The sequence below is a fragment of the Calonectris borealis genome, chromosome 15 (assembly GCF_964195595.1).
Source record: "Calonectris borealis chromosome 15, bCalBor7.hap1.2, whole genome shotgun sequence".
Taxonomy (NCBI): domain Eukaryota; kingdom Metazoa; phylum Chordata; class Aves; order Procellariiformes; family Procellariidae; genus Calonectris; species Calonectris borealis.
The window spans coordinates 11,191,504-11,211,033 of NC_134326.1; the positions used below are offsets into that span (position 1 = coordinate 11,191,504).

The 19,530-nt window shown below is 61.4% G+C and overlaps 1 protein-coding gene across 7 annotated transcripts in view; it reads right to left on the reverse strand.

Moving 5' to 3' along the window:
• Positions 1 to 2,698: 2,698 nt before the first annotated feature.
• ABLIM3 (actin binding LIM protein family member 3) overlaps positions 2,699 to 19,530 on the reverse strand; it is a 56,777-nt gene continuing 39,945 nt past the window's right edge. For 2 of the 7 annotated variants that reach the window (XM_075163884.1, XM_075163883.1), the window contains exons 7-19: positions 15,398 to 15,485; positions 13,917 to 13,975; positions 13,271 to 13,342; positions 10,839 to 10,968; positions 8,375 to 8,425; positions 6,830 to 6,949; positions 6,511 to 6,575; positions 6,011 to 6,158; positions 5,279 to 5,308; positions 4,778 to 4,836; positions 4,193 to 4,258; positions 3,316 to 3,396; positions 2,699 to 2,864 (exon numbers count right to left, since the gene is read on the reverse strand). In XM_075163884.1, the coding sequence (XP_075019985.1) occupies positions 2,751 to 2,864; positions 3,316 to 3,396; positions 4,193 to 4,258; positions 4,778 to 4,836; positions 5,279 to 5,308; positions 6,011 to 6,158; positions 6,511 to 6,575; positions 6,830 to 6,949; positions 8,375 to 8,425; positions 10,839 to 10,968; positions 13,271 to 13,342; positions 13,917 to 13,975; positions 15,398 to 15,485 (1,083 nt within the window). In that variant the 3' untranslated portion in view covers positions 2,699 to 2,750. Of the gene's footprint in view, positions 2,865 to 3,315; positions 3,397 to 4,192; positions 4,259 to 4,777; positions 4,837 to 5,278; positions 5,309 to 6,010; positions 6,159 to 6,510; positions 6,576 to 6,829; positions 6,965 to 8,374; positions 8,426 to 9,862; positions 9,962 to 10,838; positions 10,969 to 11,540; positions 11,571 to 12,729; positions 12,886 to 13,270; positions 13,343 to 13,916; positions 13,976 to 15,397; positions 15,486 to 19,530 lie in introns of all 7 variants that reach the window. The other 5 variants (XM_075163879.1, XM_075163878.1, XM_075163881.1 and 2 more) reach the window with 5 other exon arrangements.

Here is a 19,530-nt window from a genome sequence, read left to right on the forward strand (position 1 = left end):
CCATGGTGGTCACACCACCATCACTGCCTCTCCCCAACAAAGACCTCAGGGGAGACCTGGGCTTGGGAGACTTGTGGGGTGTGCGAGGGAGCGTCCCGTGCGTGGAGAGCGCGTGGCAGCAGGGGCAGTGACTGCTGGCACCCCCAGGACAATTTCTCCAGCCTCAGGACTGCAGCTGAGCCCTCTTCTGGGTACAGCAGGCTGTGACAGAAACGGGATTTGGTTTCACACGTACCCAGTTATCCTTGGGAAAGCAATAACTGAAATATTAGATGTGCATTAGCAGCTGGCCTCCAGGGCTTCCCCATTTGGGGCACTCTTAGCCCAGGGCAGATGGGAGGCGGCGACCCCCCTCTCGCATCCCCCTGTGCCCAGCCGGGAGCCAGCCCTGCCCCGCTCTCCCCAGGCAGCTCTTGCCCAGACGCTGCTCCCTGCCTGGCCGGTGTTTGCTGGTCCCTCCCTTCTGGATCGAGCCCCTTTTTCTCTCGTAACGTGGGGTCAGCTCTGGGGCTGTGGTCGAGGCGCAGGTCGCTCGCAGGCCAAAGCCGCCAACGCTGCTGCCTGCCGGGCTCTGGCTGCTTTGCGGCCGGGACTTGCAAAGCAGCCAAATGAGAGTGGGCTCAGGCAGTGAGAGCTTCCAGGGCAGGCGCTAACGCCCCCGCCGCTGCTCGCCGGGTGCAGATGGGTGCTCTCTGCACACCCCGGGGCAATGGGAGCCCATGAGGGTGCCATGGGGTGTGTCCTGCCCCTGAACGGCATGGCTCTGAGACATAGCACTGAGCCCTGCCTCAGTTTCCCCATCTTTGCCATGCAGGTAGTTGCGGGGAACAGTTAGTTACTGTCCATAAAATGCTTTGAAAATGAAAAGACTCCTGCTGTTGTATTATTATTAATAATAATATCCTCCAGGCTTTATTACTGAAACTGCTGCTGGAGATTCAAGTTTCTTATAGCCACAAATGGTTGAGCTTGATTTAGGGAGCCGTAGTTTGTATGAGTGAAATCATTATAAATACAATTGGTTCATTTACTGCTGCTCTGAAGCAGACAGGAGCAATTTCCAGCGCAATATCGCCATCTCCACTTCAGCCCCAGCCCCTCCCACGCCAACGTAAAGCTCCGGGAGCTGGGGCTGTGGCTGACGGGAGACCTCCTGCCTCAAGTACCCTGCACCCTGCCCCTGCAAGGGGCCCCGCACGTCTCTCCTGCCTCACACAGGAACCCGGTGACGGCTTTTTTGGGCAACAAGCTGGGCGGCCTCGGCACCCAGCGGTGGTGGTGCTGATGGCAGGGAGGGCGTTTGATCTACCCGATGGGAGACACCAGGACAGGAGGGTTTCAAACAGGACCACAACAGGCAGAAGCAGAGCTGGCCCGTAGCACAGTGAAGGTGAGACCCTTGCTGTCCCCTCGGAGGAACGCTGCTGACCCAGCTCTTGCAGAGGTGCCCCGTGGCTTGCTGCCCTGTTTGGGACTGCTCAGTCCTGCGGTATGCCTCAAAATTGTGCCAGACAAGCAAATAGGAAACCAGAGCACCACAGACACCAGGAAAGATGTTTGTGTGGAAATAACCCTATTAGTTATAAGAAAAAATAAGCAAAACCAAAAAATAAATCCCCATAGTTTGCAGTGGAGTGAACGCTGAATGGCCCTGGCAATGGCCTTCGTTCCTGGAGGCTTGCAGAGGGATTCGTCTGGGACTCAGGCATTGGTGACGGGGTAATTCAGGAAAACCCCCACGAAAAGATCCAGCAGTTAGTGGGACCAGTGCCCCTGGCTCCCCAGCTCTGGCCTTGCCCCAGCTCCCGGCTGGACTGCTCCCACCGCTGCTCACATGGGTGCCGAGACCCCGGGCAGCAGGGCTGGGTGCCCACACTGCCTCTGGTAGGGCCCAATGCACGGTGGCCCAGGACTGGGCGGCATCGCAGCTTGTCCGCTCTCGGGTCTTGCTGGCCCTGGATAAACCTGAAGAGCAGCAAGAAACTGCACAAGGGAGGAGGCGGCTTTGGCTATTTCATTTAAGAAGGGCTTGGTTTTGGGATGACCTGGAAAGCCGCCGTTCCGGCACTCTGGGAGGAAAAACTGGCTCTGTAGCAATACGGGGTTTGCAGGGAGAGCCAACAGCTCAGGACGCATCAGGGCTCAGGCTTGCACCCGGACCCGTGGGGCTGCACCCTGCTCCCCGTGGGGTCCCCACCACTTCTCCTCCTTGTCCCTGCCCCAAGCTCTGTATTTCTGATGCTGAGGCTGAAGGTGCCCCCGGTGCGAGGCCATGTTAAAGGCAGGGAGGGCACTAAGGAGCCCATGGTGAGATCCTGCTTTCCTGCAACTGTGTCCAGGGTCTTTTCCAACCCATAAGTAAATACACAGACCAGCTGAGCAGAGGGGGACAGGACACCCCCACCTCAACCCCCCATCCCAGAGCCCCGCTCTCCCCCAGCCCTGGGTGCCGTGGCTGCAGCAGGAAAATCCTCCCCCCGTGCCCCCGTGGGGCAGCAGTGACAGACGCCAAGTGCTTCGGGGCCCACGCGGCTTTAGCCCCTGGGAGAACCCAAGGATCGATACGGAAACAGGGTTGGAAAAGAAAAGGAAACAAAGAGCATAAAATGATCTGCGAGACTCCAATTCACTCTCAGGGGTGCAGAGGGTGCCTCTGCCACGTACAGCACCGAGAATCATACAGAGCTGCAATATAGAGATCTTTCTATGTATATATTTATAGGTATGTATATATTTATAGTGCACTGCATTTAAAACAGCCGGGCCTGCTTCTTCAGCTCGTTCCTCTTCCACAGGGCCAGGCGGTCGAACTCGGCGATGGTCATGCCGAAGATCTGGTAGAACTCCTCCTGGGAGAGGTGGCGCTGGGGAGACATGGGGTGCTGGGCCAGGGCTGGGGACCGTGGCCACCACCCAGGGCCAACAGCCATCACGTGGGCCATATGGCTGCAGTGGTGTGGGAGGGCACGCGAGTGGGTCTGATGGCATCCCCTGCCCGGCTGGGTGCAATGGGGTGCTACAACCCCCAGCAGTGCTCACTTGGGAGAGGGGGAGCACCCGGCTCCCTCCTGCTTCTGCTGAACGCACTCATGCTGTGGGCATGGGGAACAGCTCTGCCTGGCCAGTGGAGCAGCAAGACCACCGTGACAGTGTGCTGGCACATGTGTGCTCCTGGGGAGCTGTGGAGATGCTCCTCAAACGTCCATGAGCCCCTTGCAACCCCACGCTGCCTGCCAGGGCTAAGGGGACACCCTGTGGGATCAGGTCCCCCTGAGCCCCGAGGAGATTGTCCCTAGTGGAAAAGGCTCTCCTCACCTCTAACCGAGTCCTGTCCACATCTTTGGGCAGCTGGTTCCTCCCCCTCGTCTTCACCAGGAGCAGCTCGTAGGGGTATATCTGCACAGGGACAGGAAGACCATGGGGTAGCTCCAGAGCCAGAAGAGGACAGTTGGGGCACCTGGGAATGAGGCTGGGGGGGCCACCAGGGCAAAGCCTCCTCCTGCCATATTTAGCAGGGTTTGGGTGGCACAGCTGCCTTCAGGGCTTGGACAGGACAAGGCAGAGGGAGGTGCTCTCAGGATGACCCTAATCCCCCTTGAATCACATTGGTGGCTCTGGAACAGCCTGCTCACTCTGTGAAACCAGAAGCAACCCAGGGACAAGTGTGAGTAGGGAACCACCAGCACAACCACCCTTCTCTGTTCCTCACCCAGGAGACGTTTCTGCTCGGCCAACTGCTTGGGACCCTGGCAGGAGGGGAAGGACTGTGGTCCGAGCCCCACAGTCGCAGGACGGGGCTGTCAGGTGGGGGGGATGGAGGGGGATGAAGGTAGGGCATTGTGGGCAGAGGGCAGAGCTTCCTCCTGAAGGGCCTGGGGACACACGGACATGTGTCTGGGACTCCCTCTGGGTGGTTCTCGCACCTCCAGCTGGCGGCTGCTCCTTGGAGTGGGAGCATCTTACCTTGTACTCTGCGGGGAGAGAGAAAAGACAAGAGACATGAGCCACACTGACGCCTCCGCTGCCAGGATCCTCCCCGGGGGCTGCGGGGACCCCTGCCTGTCTCCCCCATTCTCCATCTAGCCTGGACCTCATTTTCCAGAGCTGCCTGTGGTGGGGTAGGCAGCCCCAAGGCCTCTGGTTCTGTGCCTACAGGGTCCCCTGCCCCTGCTGCTCCCCAGCCCCGCGGTGCCTTACCTCGCATCCCCCAGTTGACGGCGTTCGTGCTGTCATAGTGGAAAAGTTCGGCACTGGGAGGCTGCAGGAGGGATACAGGGAGGAGTAAGAGGGGGTCCCCTCCAGACGCTCAGCACGGCACGTCCCATGTCCCCAGGGGGGAAGGCACCCACCCACCCACCCCAAAGCAGGACCCACTCCCCATCCCTGGCAGTGGGGAAACTGAGGCACGAGGAGGTGAAGTGATAAGCCCAGGTCTCACAGCGGCAGGACCAGGTCTCCCGACTCCCAGCAATCGCTACCCCAGGGTATAAAGCAAAGCTCTCATGCTGGGAAGCAACACCAGCATCCCTCTGAAATGCCCCGCAGGATGTTCGGAGCAGGCACCTCTGTCCTGCAGTGCCTGGACAGGGCGCTCTGGTCCCAGTAAGGGTCATTTTGGATTAGCACAGACCAGCGGTGACAGCAGGGTTGCAGAGAAGGAGGGAGCAGGACACCCTGTCATGAAAGGGTAGCACCGGGGGCTTTGAGGAGCCTGGGGAGAATGATGAAGGGTGCAGAGATGCCTGGCAGCAGCAGGATGCAGGCAGGAGGCACTTACCCTGTGCAGCCCATTCCTCCTGTAGGCAGGAAGGGAGGCCGACTTAGAAATGAGGGGATCTGCAAAGAAGCCACCAAGGTGCATAAGGGAAAATGAAGGGGTGAGCCCCACACCCTAGGAGAGCACCCGCTGGGCCACCCTATCCACGTCGCTACCCAGCTCCACATTCACCCAGTTCTGTCTCATTCCAGCTCCAACTAATGTCCAGCCTGGCCTCCTCCCGTGCTGATATTCCTCTCCCCAAAATCCCTTTCCCACGGCAGCCCTCCCGCCTCACCCTTCAGTGCAACACAAGCTCCTCTCTCAGTTTCTCTGACTCATCCTCTCCTGGCGCTGCCACCAGCTCTGCCCTGGTTCAGCTCTACCCTGGCCCAGCCTTTCAAGACCTCCTTCTTCTCCCCCCTTCTTCCCTCCCTGGTCCCAGCATCTCCTCCAGCTCAGGCTCTGGATCCCACAGCCACGGGGAAGCAGCCGCGGAGGGCTGCAGGCTCACACGCTCACCGCTGTCAGCCAGGTAGTGCGTCCGGGGAGCTGCAAGGAGAGCAGAGCCGGGCGTCAGGGAGGACCAGGTGCCCCACGCCACGCAGAGCTGCCCGGCTGCCAGCCCTGCGGGTCCTCCTGGGGCTCCCGAGAGCCCAGCAGGGCTGAGGGGCTCCCTGAGCACCTCTGAACTGCCCCAGCACCATGAGGGCAGATGTGCCGTGAGGAAGGAGAGCATGGAGCGGGCAGGGGCGCCTGTGCTGTCAGGGTCCCCAACGCCCCCAGCCCTCCCTGCAGCCCCAAGGGGAGAAGGGCTGGGTGCCTGGGGTGCTGTGCAGTGAAGGCAGCGCAAGCAAGGAAGGCAACTCTGGGGCCAGGCAGCAGGTCTGAGGTCCCAGACGTGCCGTTAATGAGGAGGTACACACGCAGCGAGCCCGAAACAGGTCAGAGCAAACCCAGCGTGGCTGTGTTGTGAGATTCCCAAGGGACCCTTCAACCACCCCATGAGGCACTTCACCAGGCTGCCTGGAGAGACTGCAAACACCCGCTGGGCAATGCCCCATCCCAGCTGGGGCACAGGGAATGGATGGAGCCCTCCAGAGAGGAAAAGAGCCTCCCAAGTCCAACTCAGGTGCCCAGCACCTCTCCCACCACCCCTTCCCTTCCCAGTCCCCTGTTCTTCCCTCTCCACCCCAGCAAACTTCCCACAGGGGTTGGGATCGGGTGGGACGGACAGGACAGGGTCATCCTTACAGCCGTTGAGGGAGCCCTCATAGCCAGCCATGTGCAGGGCTTCTCTGCTGCTGGCCGAGCTGCGAGGGGGTGTCCAGGGGTCTGCGTAGGAGTTGGACCGAGCCTTCATCTCCTCCCTCAGGATCAGCCTGCCGATGCCGCTCTGGATCTGGGTAGGGGGGGAAAGCCGCTTCACCCTCCTTTCCCTGCCCGGCCCTCCCTGACCGCTGGCACATCGCGGTAGGGCACGGCACGGCACCTCCCAGCACGGGCTTGGCATCTCCCATCTGCTCCCCCACCCCAGGGGACGAGGTGCTGGGGTGGGCTGCCTCGGCAAGTGGGTGCGCTCCCCCTCCTTCAAACCCCATGGTGGGGGTGGCCAAGGGGGGAGAGGTGGCAGAGGGCAGCAGGGACGGTGGTGGCCCCTTCTCTGGTGGCCCCTCCTCCCCAAAGCCAACCGCCACGGGGGCAGCTTGCTGCCGGCTCTCCCCTGCCAGGCTGCACGTAGGGAGATCACTCACCTTGTGCATGCCCCGGTCGTACCCGTCCTCCTCGCCTCCCGACGAGAACCTCCGGGCCCGGGGGGCTGCAAGGAGACACATGGGGGGGTCAGATGGGGACGAAAGTGGAGGCAGGTAGAAAGGAGACAGTCCCCAGCTGCATGGGGACAGCTAAGTCCCAAGGGCTGCTAGGGTTTTAGGGTCACTTGGGCAGGTATTTTGGCCCAACCCCAACTTTGGGTCCAGACCCAACGCAGGGGTGTGTTCCCTCCCAAGGAATGGCTGGTTTTGGGGGCAGGAATGGGTTTCCCTTTCCCCCAGCCCAATGGGGGGCTGTTACCTTTGGGGGAGCCTTGGAAGGACCAGTATTCTGACTCGGAGTGGTAGTATGGGTCCGGGGAGTAGGCAGGGCTATACTTGGATGACTGTGCGATGTCTTCGCTGGTTTTGCTTTTCGTGGCTGCAGGGAGGTTGTCTGCAAAAGGAGCAGGCAGAGCTGTAACGAGGACCCTGCGTCCCGCTGGCAGGACTTGCAAAGATTCACCCTGGGAAGAAGGCAAATCCTCATCCCTCCCCTCTCCCCAGTGGCCACCAGCAATTCATGTCCAGGACAGCACGGAGCAGAGCTGGGAATAATCCATTTTCAGTCTGCTGACACCTCCTGGAGACAAGGGTGCAGAGGCAGGTGGTGGGGACGGTGACAAGCAGAGGGGCTGTTACTGATGCGGCTGGGAAGGGACATGAATGGCTCATAGCCCACGGCACCACGACAAGCTCTGGCTCCCGCATAGTGCTCACCCCAGCCCCAGTACCACCAGTGCCACCAACCTCCCCATGCCCCTGTGCCCCAGGCTGTCCTGTCACCCGGAGGGCTATAACCGCACAGCTGGGAGGGGACGGAGGAAGGCTCAGTCCCGGCGGGGAAAGGGCTCTCGGTGGGTTACTGCCAGGGGAAGGCGGCAGTGGGCTGTGCAGCAGCGGGGAGCAGAGGGGTGGCCCCAGCAGCTCTGGCTCTGGTAGGGCCTCGGTCCCCCATGGCAAGGCCACAGAGCTCTGCTCAGGCTGGGGACTGAGCCTCGGCAGCACACGTGAGGAACCCAAGGGTGAGCCCTGCTCCCGTTCCCCAAAGGTCAGGAGGCTCGCAGGGGAAGGAGCACCAAGGACAGGCTGTGCGGCAGAGCCACCCACCACCTCAAGCGGGCACAGGGGACCCTGCCAACGGCAGCTACTTACAGCAGCGGGTGCAGCCAGCAGCGGGGCGGTGGGAAGGGAGAGCCCAGGGAGAGAGAGGAGACACAGTTACTGCTCGGGGGGAGCTGCTGTCCCTCTACGCACAGAAGCAAGCAGGAACAGCGCAAGCCAGCCCCGCTAAGAGACACCAACCCCCCTGTGCCTCCTCCCCACCCCTCGACAGCCCCCAGGCTCATTTCACCCTGGAGCATCCATCCAGGATGGGCTGTGATTTTTCTCCAGGGCTCCATGTGAAACTGCAAACTACCTTCATTCCTTTCCCGAGGCTGCTCTGGCTCCCGGTATCAGCAAGCAATGGCCACCCTCGTCTCCTCTGCCACCCCGCCATAGCCTCGCTCCCCCTCCCACAGCTATCCCGGTCCCCAGCACCGCTGACAGCCTTCGCCTCCATTCCTCGCAACAGCAATGCTGTTCAAAGCTGTCTTTTACTTACACCGAACCCTGCACTCTGCTGCCTGGAGGGGAAGCAGGAGCATCAGCCCACCAAAGCCCAGCACCCCAACATCTCACCCTGATGCCTGCTCCCATCTCCCGCCCTGCCCCTAAATGCGACTCAGCCAGACCAAGCCCCGCACTGGTACCCTGCCCCGCTTCCCCCCGGAGCAGAGCCCGGTGCGCAGATGGCAGACCGTACCGTGTCGCTTGTAGATGGGGGGTTTCCGGTAGATGTTACTCTCGCCGGCAGCTGGTGGCAGAAGAAAGAAAGAAAGGGAAGAAAGAAGGAAAGAAGGGAGGAAGGGGAGGTCAGCGTGGGCATGCTGAGAGCGGACAGGACAGAGGTCCTGCAGGAGATGCTATCCCCAACACCACGTTTCCATCACGCAACCGCCTCCGGGTCCACGCGTCCCACGGAGCGCAGTGCCAGGCCAGGGCCGGGCAGGCTCCAGGATGGGCAGCAGGAACGCAGCCCCGGGGCTGCCCTCGGGCAGCGGTGCGCACAGAGGACATGCAGTGAGAGCCCCAGCGTCAGCATGCACCGCGGGGCGGCGGGCACTGCCGGCCCCGGGAGGGAGCAGCACAGCCAGGAACCACCGGCCACCCCTGCCAGCCGGCAGCAATGCACCATGGCTCACGCTGGTGCGGTTTCTTGGGGGTGCCAGCGCCTAGAAGAACCATCTGCAATCTACCTGGGGGCGAAACAACATCAGCCAAAGCCTCTTTCCGCAGCAGAGAGAGAAAAGAGCGAGCTGGGAGGGAAAGCGAGCTGGAGCCTGGCGCTGAGAGCTACGGCCCCCGCGCAGGGGCCAGGCAGCAGAACTGGCGGAGCAGGGAGGGGGCCATCCATAAACCACCGACCGTCAGCGGGAGGGCAGGGCAGGGCAGGCAGCGGGGCCGAACCCTGGCAGGGATGGGATGGGAGCAGGGGACCATGGTGGGGAGCCTCTGGGTGTCCTCACGGTGCTGTCCCAGGGCATCAGCTGTACGTTGTGGAGGGTTCCACGCTTTGGACGAGGACAAGGGCAGCGGGAGATGCCTACAGCTGAGCAGGGTGGTCTGGGGCTCTGGCCCTCCTGCACATGCTGAAGGATGGATGGGCAGCTCTGCCTGCTTCCCTCCCCACTCTCCCCTTCTGCCCGCTCCATCCCCGTCCCCGTGGGCTCTGCGTGGCCGGGAGCGGGTGGTGGCCCTTACCTGGTGGCCCCCTGCAATCCCTGCAGAAGGGGAGCAGGCATCTGGCAAGCCCAGAAGACTCTGGGGGGAGGGAGCGGCGGGCCCTAGGGGGAGTATAAAATAGTCATCTGTAGCGGATGGGTGCGGAAAGGCCTCCGGCAGACACGCTTCGGCTCGTGATCCTGGGAGGGAGGCAGGGGAGGGGGCAGGCTCTCCGCAGGGGACTCGTCTTCGTGTGGGGGTGGAGGAAGGTCGGGGAAGAGGAAGAAGAGGGATGTTGCAAGGATCAAGCAGACTCCGGGCGGCTCTGGGACGTCCGGGTGGTGATGGGGAGGGAGGAGGGTTCAAGCTGCAGGTCCTGTTTATGGATGGCCTCTACCAGGGGTAGATCCTGCTGCCAGCTGGCTCTAGGCAGGTGGTGGAGCTACGCATGCGACACAGGGGGGACGGCACATGCGGGCATGCCACAGACACGGCGCTTCCCCGGGGACCGGGGCGCTCCAGAGCCTACCTGGGATGTGGAAATGCTTGGGCGCTTGGTATGAGGTTGGAGTGGAGGACCTCACATCTAACTGGCTATAGTAGGGGGAGCTGCGCCCGCTCTCGGTGCCTACGCGGTGCCGAGCAGAAGCAGCCATAAGTGACCGAGAGAGAGAACAAGAGGCAGAAGAAAACGGGTGTTAAATGCAGCGGTGTTAGAAGAGCGGGGGGCGACCCATGTGGGGGGGTGACGAGGACGTGCGCCAGGCCGTGGTTCAGGATGGGGCGTGATGGAGCAGGGGAAGATTTCCCGCATCTCCGGAGGAAGGCGGGATGCAGAGGAAACCCCGTGTGCGGGTGCTGTTACAGGGCAGCAGGTTTGCCCTGCGCTGGTGAGAGGAAAGCCGAGCGTGCTGCAGAGGCAAACGGTGACAGGCCCTTGGCGGTGCGGCGTGCGGGTAGCTCGGGGAACGTGAGACCTCCGGAATTACTGACCTCGGATTTTCCCAGTCGTTCCTCCCTGGCTCCGAAGGACAGGAGGCATGGCACAGACACACTCTGCTTACCCCTGAGACGCTCCAGGTCGTGCACGCGTGTGTGTGTGTAAGGACCCCCACTGCAGCACTGCCTGGGCACAAGCACTCTCGTGCACACCCCTCCCAGAGCTACCAAACGAGCTGAGGGGTACTCACTGGTCCTGGGGGTCACCTCTCACCCCACCCCATCCTCTATGAGCCCCAGCTTAGGTCTGAGCCAGGACAAAGCCCCCTCAGCCTCTCCTCGCTGCTCGCAAGACAAGAGTCAGGGGAACCAGAGGATGCACACAGCAGAGCTGATCACTGCCCCACAGCTCCTGTTGCCGTCAGCCCCCCATGGACCCCCCCAGGCCTCCTGCCTACTTGTCAGACGAGGGACCACTGGGGAGAAGCAGGGGACAGTTTGGTGATCCCCGCTCCAGTTGGGGGTCTGAGCTGAGCCCGGCCTGGGGTTGCCCCTGAAATCCTCACCTGAGCGGTAGAAATGGTGGGGGGACCTCGGGATGGTGGGGGACATGCCCTGGCGGCTGTAGGTGGGGGAGTCAATGTAGCCAGGGCTGGAGGCTCGCCTCTGCCGTGTGTCAAAGCTCTCGTAGATGTCCTGGGGAGCGGGAAAGGTGCGGAGAGAAGCGGGGTTAGAGCTGGCGGGATGAGGGACGAGGCAGGTCAGTGCCTTGCCAGCCCTGCGGGGAGGTGTCCCACAGATGGGGGTCCCCATGCTTGTGGCAGCCCAGGAGGGCGCACGCTCCACGGTGTGACATGCTGGGGCAGCGTGCGTGTCCTCTTGGCTGGGGGGTCCCCAGGCTGCTCTGCCTCCCTGCCACCGAAGCAGCGAAGCCCAGGGTTTGGGACCAGGCAACGGTGTCCGGCCAGAGGCTTTCACCCCCTTGCCTGGAGATGGTCCCTTTCCCCTGAGCTTGTTCCTAATTACCAGTGTTCCCCTCCACGGGGCAGAAGCTGCACCCCGGGTCTGCTCTGCCAGGGAGGGCTGCACGCCACTCTCCCCGAGGTCCGAAGGACAGGACCCTCCCGGATGGGGTCCCCCTGTCTCCCCCCACCTCGGGGCAGCACCCGGGCAGAGGGCGTTCAGCAGAGTCCCAGCAGTCCCTGGGCAGAGGGACGCCCTGCAGTGGCAGCAGGTGACAGACCCCTCGGTGCCCACCGGGGCATTACCTGCGAGTACGGGGAGAGGGTCCCCAGGGACTGGAGGCAGCAGGAGGCAAAGGGGGGAGAGAGAGAGAGATAGCACACAGTTAAGGGGAGCAGTGACAGACTGAGGTCCCACAGCAGCTGGTTTTCCCCACGTTACAGCCTCATCGCAGCTGCCAGGCAGCGGGGGCGGCTGGTGGCACAGCCGGAGCCAAGCTATGGCAGGATGCCGGGCAGGGAGCCCCTGGCTGGGAGGGGAGCTGGCATGAGGATGGCACCTCCTGAATCGGCAGCCTGCGCCCCTTCTTGGAGACCTCGGTGGAGCGGCTGCAAGGGGGGAAGGCGGCTGCCAGCCCTGCAGTGCTCCACAGCGGGCCATGGCCACGCTGCCTGCACCATCACGGGGTGGGCTGGAGGAAAGCAGGCTTGTGAGAAGCCCTGAGACTGGAGATGTATGGGATGCTGCTGCTGGCCATCAGAACGTCCTCTTCCAGGACCACCTCAGCTCTCCCATCTCTGTGTGAGCTGCTCAGGCCCTCTTCTTCCACAGACTTACTGAAATCGTCCAGCAGCCCCAGCCTGCCTGGGGGAGCGGGGCAGGGCAGTCCTGTGCCACGTGCTGCTTTGGCATCATCTCGTAACACGCTTGCAAAAACACATTGCCCAAGCCCTCCTCCCCTGGCTGCGAGGCCAGCACCCAACAGAGGCAGCCCTGCTGTGCTCCAGAGACACCATGCTGGGGCTGGGTGGCCAGGAGGATTGCCTGCCAGGGGCCAGCCTTTGGGCTGAGCCTGCTGGCCATCTGGCCCTTCACCCCGGAGGGATGCACGCGTGCTGCGTGCCCTCCTCCGCTCCTGCTGCGGGCTGCGATGGGTGAGCTCCCCTGCCACATCACTCCCGAGGGTGACGTCTCCTCCCGCGCAGCGCCGTCTGTCCCTGCACGTCTGCGGCACAGTGTGGGGCGGGTGCTGCCATCAGCTGATAAGGTCACTGGTTTCTTTCTTACTCTAAAGCAGCAGCGCCAAGACTTCCCTTTCAGCCCGGGCCCTCTTCCCAGTGATGGGGAGCCTCCGGGTAAGGTCTTACCCCCGCTCCTGCCTCCCTGCAGTATTCCCACTGGAGTGAGCGAACCCACAGGCAGTTTCCCCCATCGCCCTGAATCGGGGCCCAGCTCCCTGCGCAGCCCGGCACTGGGCATATCGAGACTCAGTACCTCCCCATAGCTATATCTCTCCAGCGTCTCATCCGATGTGTATCTGTGATAGGGCTCGTAGGAAATGAGGTCAGGACGCTGCACTTCATAGATGGCTTTAATCTTGGGAAGAGCTGCCAGGTCTTTGTAATTAAGGATCTCATTATCCACTTTAGCCTAGGGAGAGGGAGAGACAGAGACAGAGAGACGGAAAGGAAGAGGAGGAGAGAGGGGAGGGGAGGCTGGAGCGCACAGTGCAGAGCCAGCACAGAGCAGGCAGAGCCCACCGTCACCCCAGCAGCGGGAAGAGGTAAGAGAAGATGCCCAAGAGGCAGCAGCGGGAAGGGGCAGAGGAGCTGGGAGGGTGGGACTGTGCCCCTCCGAGTGCTCCCGGTCTGTGCCAACAGCAGTGCCAGCACGGCTTGTCTGTGCTGTCCCCAAACGCTGGGCTCATCCTCAGGGGACGCTTCACACTGCAGAGTGGCACTGGGAGCTGTTACCCCCTTCCCTCCAGCCAGAGCATGTCCTGCCTCACCCGGGCGAGCAGCAGAGCTGTACTTACGCAGATGACACGGTTCGGGGAGCCGATGCTGGAACCGGGAGGCGAGATGGAGGTTTCCGACGTCCTTCTGTGCTGTGGAGGCAGAAAAGCGGCAGATAGGTGAGAGCACAGCGGGGAGGGACCCCTGAGCAGGCGCAGTGCTGGGTGCAGCAAGCACATGGTTGATTTTGGGGCTGAATCAAGGTCCAGTTCCTCTGCCCTTTCATCCACTTGCTGCCAGTGCCCGTGGCCGTCGCAGGCTGCCCTGCCATCCAGCTTTGTGTCCTGGCCTCTCTCGCTGCCAGATCCAGAGGCAGGTGAGTGGCCCGGCGAGACGCAGCAGGCAGCTGTCCCTGCGGCCAGCCGGGCACAGAGAGGGAGCAACAGCTCGAGGGGCGCGGGGGGTCGGCGAGGGGACTGCTGTGCCCCCTCCCTGGCTGTGGCGTGGGCTGGTGCCAGCCAGGAGGCAGGTCCCCGCTAACAGCCTTGGCCACAGCCACCCGCCATCCTCTGGGCAGAGGGGAAAGAGCTTGGGCTAGCCTCGCGAAGCCACCCCAGGCTTGGACATTGCCCACAACAGTTCACCTCCAGCAGGGACTCAGGACTCGGGGGCAATGTCAGCTGGGATGTGCCACCTCTCAGAGATGCCCCTCACCCTGCTCCCTACCTTTAGCTTCTTCTCTGCTCTGGCCGCCTGCTTGCAGATGGGGTGCCACACTTCGGAGCCTGCAACACGGCAAAGGGAAAGTGTTTCAGCTCCACGCACAGCTCACCCCTGTTACTAGGGATCATCCAGGTCCCTCTGCCACGGGGGACTCCCGTCCTGTCCCTGCCGCCTCCAGCACCGACCTGCAGCCCACGGGAGGACGTGCCGGTGCTCTCCCCAGCAGCAGCTGCATTGAGCAACCAGTGTTATAGGAGTGCAACCCCTGCACGCTGCGGGGGCAGCTGCTGGGGGGGCCCTGCAGGGGCAGGGGGTAGGCACTGGGGTCTCTCCATGGGGAGCAGAGCAGGAGGGAGGCGGTGAGCCCCGAGGATGCAGAGGGGGGTCACTTGCTGGGTCCCACTGGCTTTCCTGGGTGCTTTCTCCACTGCACACGCATTGGGAAGGTGGGGCAGTGGGGACCGGGTGTCCGTACTAAGAAAGGAACTAACCACTACCTCCCGAGCACTGAGACGTAGTGGCCAACACTACTAAACTGTGACAGCAAATCCGGGCGTGTTTTTGGCCCAGCCCAACCAGCGCTCAGCCAGGCAGCTCCTGCTGGTTAAACTCAGGGTAACACCGAGCCTGGGGCACCCAGAGCCCCTCACGTGCCCTCCGGGCTGGAACCAGCAAAGCCACCGAGGTTCACCCAGGTGTGCCCGGGATGGATGCTGAGCATCCTGCCGCCCACGACAGGGCCTCGCTGGGACCCGCATTCCGGCTCTCAGTGCACAATTCCCCCTTTGCCACCCACGGGGTCATTAGTGACTCAGGGTGACAGGCAAGCACAGGTTACTGAGAGAAAACAAACCCTCCCACTGTGCTGGAAATAGCCCCTAAGGCAGCTCCTAAGGCAGGGATGAGCTCCTGCCAAAACCAAATCCAAACCAACCGGCTGTGCCGAGCGAAAGCCTTACCCCTCCAGTGCTGCTCGCAGCGTAACCTGGACGGGGGGAGTTGGGGGCAGTGGGGAAAGGGTCCTGGACCACCCTCCCCTGGGGCTGGGGAGAGCGGGGAGCCGGGCACCCCGCACCCATCCCAGCCTCTATTTGCTGGGCGCAGGCCAGGGGCACATCCAGGCATGCCCGGCAGTGCTCCCCAGCTGTGCAGGGAGACTCGCAGGGAGCAAAAAACTGCCCACGAGGAACAAAGTCTCCTCCAGCTCAGCAGCAGGGAAGGTTTCATGGAGAGAAATGACTGCCACATGGCCCAGGAAGAGTGGAAGGGCTGGAGAGCAGTGGAGAGGGGTTTCTGGCATTGCTGGTGGGCACTGGGACTCTCCTGTGCAGAGAGACCCTTTTGGCTTTGATCACCGCAAGGACCCGAACCCCAGGTGCCCCCACAGCCAGCACACCTCCACACAGCCATGCTGGTCTGCCCCACTCGGTCCATGCCCCAACATGGGGCAGGGGAGTCCCTCCTCGCCGCAGTGGGATCCCTACCTGTGAGGTACATCTCCTCTCCTTCTGTGAACATCTGGTGGCAGCGGACACATCTGGCACAGGTGGGGTGGTAGTGCTTCCCTCCTGCCTGTAAGGGCGAGCAGAGAGGAGGGGCCCCTGAGCAAGGCAGGACATGGGGACCTGCTCACATCCCTGGCAGCCCTCTCTGCTGCAGGCAATGATGAGGTGAATGAGGCAAAACTGCTTAGAGTGGCCTCGCAGACCACTGCAGTGTACAGAAAAAAACAGAGACCACTTCATCTCTAATGCTTCTGCAGAACTACAAGCTGGACTGGGACCCTTCTGCTCTCCTTGAATTGTCCAACACACTGGAAAGCAGAGCTAGGAGGTCCCAAACAAGGTACCCCTACAAACCTCACCCCTAATAAATTGTCCTTGGACTCTGGAAATAACCGAGACCCTCTGCAGTAATGCTCAGCCAAGCAGCCATGCTTTGCACCAGCTCCTTCCCTCTACAGGTGTGAAGAGAAACAGCAAATTTGGCCCAGGATGTCACAGCAGGGAAGCAGTAAAGAAGAAGGGCCCCAAAGATAAACCTCACAAAGCACAGGCTTCCTTTTGCTGTCAGATCCCCCCTGGCTACCATCGCCAGCCCCTCTCCCTCTCCCTAAAGAAACTTTTCTCCTTCTGTGAAGCCATGCCCAAACTTCAGCGCTAGCGACATGCTATTCCCCAGCTGAGCAGGAGCTGGGCTGCTCCCTTTGCTCTTTGACAGGGATAATAGCTTTAATTGGTAGCTTGTTTCAAAGTGTCTGCTAGCATTTCAATTATAGGCTCGTTTTCTGGGCTGAGAGCTGGGAGGCAGAAGCTGGCTCAGGGCAGGAGGAATCAGGGCTGTGCTGTTAGAGCTGGACCCCAAAGGACATTTTACTCCCATAATAATCCAAGAGAAGAGGAAGAATAATTTAAGGCAGTAGAAGGAAGACGAGGCTCCGGCTGACAAAGGGGAGGGTTATGATAGAGGGGCTGGGGCCAGTTTGAAACAGGGAGGATCAACAGGAAAATTTGCACTGAATGCTTCGCCAGCCTGAGCAAATACACCAGCTGGTTCCAGGCTATAGAGATTCCAAACTGGTTTTATCCCTAAAAGCCTCGTCTGGAGCCCCCAGTGTCCCTGCCATTGTGCCAGTGCACTCATCGTCTCCCACATGTGCCACTCCAGGGAGGTGTCCCGCTCGCCCTGCCAAGGCAGAGGCTCCCTGAGGACGGCCGGTTCCTCCTGCTCTGCCCGAGCCCCCGCGCACAGAACCCTGCCCATGCCAGCACCCCCAGCAGGCAGCCCCCCACAGCACCACGTACCCAGGACAGGCACGCTGAGCTGCGTCAGTCGGAAAGACAGCCATAAATACAGGGAGAAGAGATTAAAACCAACCCAGCTAAAGCCCGGCTCCTAAAGGCTATGGGCCCATGTGCCTACAGCTCCCCTCGCTTGTATTTCCAGCCGGCTAGAGACAGCTAATGCTGGGGACATGGGGTCCTGATGGCTGATGTGCTGCCTCTCCCCAGTCCCTCTCTGAATCTGGCATGGGTTTGGTGCTCTTGGACCCTCTTAGTACCCCCAATGGCTTGGTGTGTGACAGTAAGAAAAAAAAAAAATTAAAAAAAATCTATGTATCTTTTCCTATCTAGACTATACGGGCTGCTGTCACAGGTCAGACCACGCCAAAAGGGGATGCTTTGCAGATCAGGCTGTGGACATGGAGGGAGGCTGGCTGCTCCCCCAGCAGTAGATACCAGCCCAGTCCCACCTTTCATTTCAACGCAGACCTTCTCCAAAAAACCACCCAACATCTCAACACCCACCATTCCCCCTCGAGGAGTAACTCTCCAAACCGTGCACAAACCTTGTTCCTTTTATATTGGTTAATATTACAGCTCGTAAAAGGCTGGTAGAGGCTGCGAGGGAAGAGACCTGCTCCTTATCAGCTGGGGTCCCTTAAAAACTCATTAATCATCCAAGCCTGGCTGCACAGCTTGGGGCAGTTGGGAAAGCCCGGAGGCTGCCGGGATAGCACGAGAAGGCTCCTTAAGGCCTAAAATTATTTAAAGGTGCCCTTTCCATTTTGCACTCTGCTGGAGAAGACAATTAAAGCCTCTGGTTTTACAGGAGATCGTTCAATACCGTGAGCAGGCACGTACCCGGGGAGGGTGGGGAGCGTGGGCTGAGCCCTGGCTGCAGGGAGGCAAGGGGTGCCCACAGGCTCCACGGTGCTCGCCCAGCACAGCCCCCCGCACCAAAACGCAATGTTCCTCTCAGCTCTGTAACAGCACCTGCGAGGAGGTGGCACCTCGGCTCTGCCCGCGGGGACCCCGGCGCTGAGGCGCATTCCTTCTAGCCCGCTGGAGTCCGTCGCATAAGGACCCCCCCCTTGCCCGGGTGCGGGTGCAGCAGGCAAGGTGCTAATGCAAGACGACGGCTGTTTGGAGCCCCTCGTGGGATTCAGCCAGCCTCTTCCTATAGCCCGGCAGAGCTGGCCAGCCACTCCAGCCAGGGAGAGCCGATGCTGGGAGCAGAGCCTGGGACGGAAGGCACAGGGAAGAGGCGGAGGACAAAGCAGGAGGGAAGAGCTAACGCTGGGAGAACAGCCAGGGGAGATAGAGGCAAGGGACAGCGGGAAAAGCTGCCTCCTTGCCACCGCCCCAGGGCTGTCTCCAGCTCGCAGGCGCGCTGCCACCACCTGCACGCCTGTCACACCCTGCAGAGCTGCTCTCAGTCCGTCCCCTCAGACACGCAGCAGCAGGAACATCCTGCGCTCATCCTGACTCCACTGTGGTTGTGCCAAGTGAGGAAAACCCTGAAAGTGGTGCAGTGAGGAGGCAGTGGTGCCCGAGGGTGGCACACAGCCACTGAGCTCAGGACAGGGGTCCCAGGTCCCCTCTGGCTCCTCTCACCTGCCCTCATACCCTGAACATCCCACACCACGCAACGCCCAGCCTGCTTGCCCTGCCGGGGTGGCTGGGGATGCTCCTGTCCTGGCAGGGGGTTATCGGGAAGCAGCAGCAGGGATTCGACCTCAGGGGACCCTCTGGCTTCACCCTGCTCTGCTCAGATGTTTGCTAATCAAGTGGCCCCATGATGGGCAGCCGGCCCACAGCAGCCGCTGCAGCGCTGAGCTCATGCTCACGGCAGCCAGCGCCGGGCCTGCTGCCGAAGCCTGGAGTCAGCAGAAAGCCTCCCCAGGCAGAGACAGCTCCCTGAAGAGGGGGAAGATGCTGGAGGGCTCCTGACACCCAGCTCCAGCTTCGGGAGAGGTTCCCTGGCCAGGCTGGGTGCTTTCAGGCCAGCCCAGCTGGCAGGACTGGAGGGGGTAACCACTTCTTGGTAGGCTGTGAGTGAAATGGGCTGGAGATGTCCTGGAACAGCTCTCAGCAGGCTGGAGACCTGCACAGCCACTGCCACTCCAGCCCATAGCACCTGCGGTCTGGCTCACTGTGGAGCCACAGTACTTCTGATTTTGGGATACAGCTTCCTATGGCTGCTGTCTGGAGGTGGCAGAGGTGTGGGTGCCAATGCCACCCACATCTTCCCTTCCCACCAAGGGGGAGTGACTGAGCACACTTTCAGCACTGCTGCCTCCCTACACCACCACAGCCCAGCCACACAGCATCACCAGGGGGTCTAAAAATCACAACAGGTTTCATTCTGACATCTTTCTCTCTGCCTCCTGGCTCCTCAGCCTTTAGTTTACCCTCAGACCAGATTTTCCGGCTTTTTCTTTTCCCCTGCAAATGTTGGGGTAGAAACAGAAAGCACGACAGGACACCTCACCTCCAGGAGCAGAGAGCGCAGGAAGGACCTGACTGCCTGGCTGACGGGAAGGACCAGCCCTGACGGACCTCTCTGTCCCTCCCCAATGGCAAACCCCACTCCCCCCACCTCTGCCTGCTGTGCAGCTCCACCATCGCCCAAAACACCCTCCATGGCCACCTGCATCCACGCCTTGCCGTGGGATCCCTGTGGGATCCCTGCATCCCTCGGAGGCTCTGCCAGAGCAGCTCCTGCTGGCCAGCAAGGTGATGAGCAAAGACCCCTCCGGATTTGGCTCAGAGCAGGGGACCCCCTGCTCCGGTGGCTGTCCTGCAAAGGGGTGTGCCACGGGGATGGCTGCCTG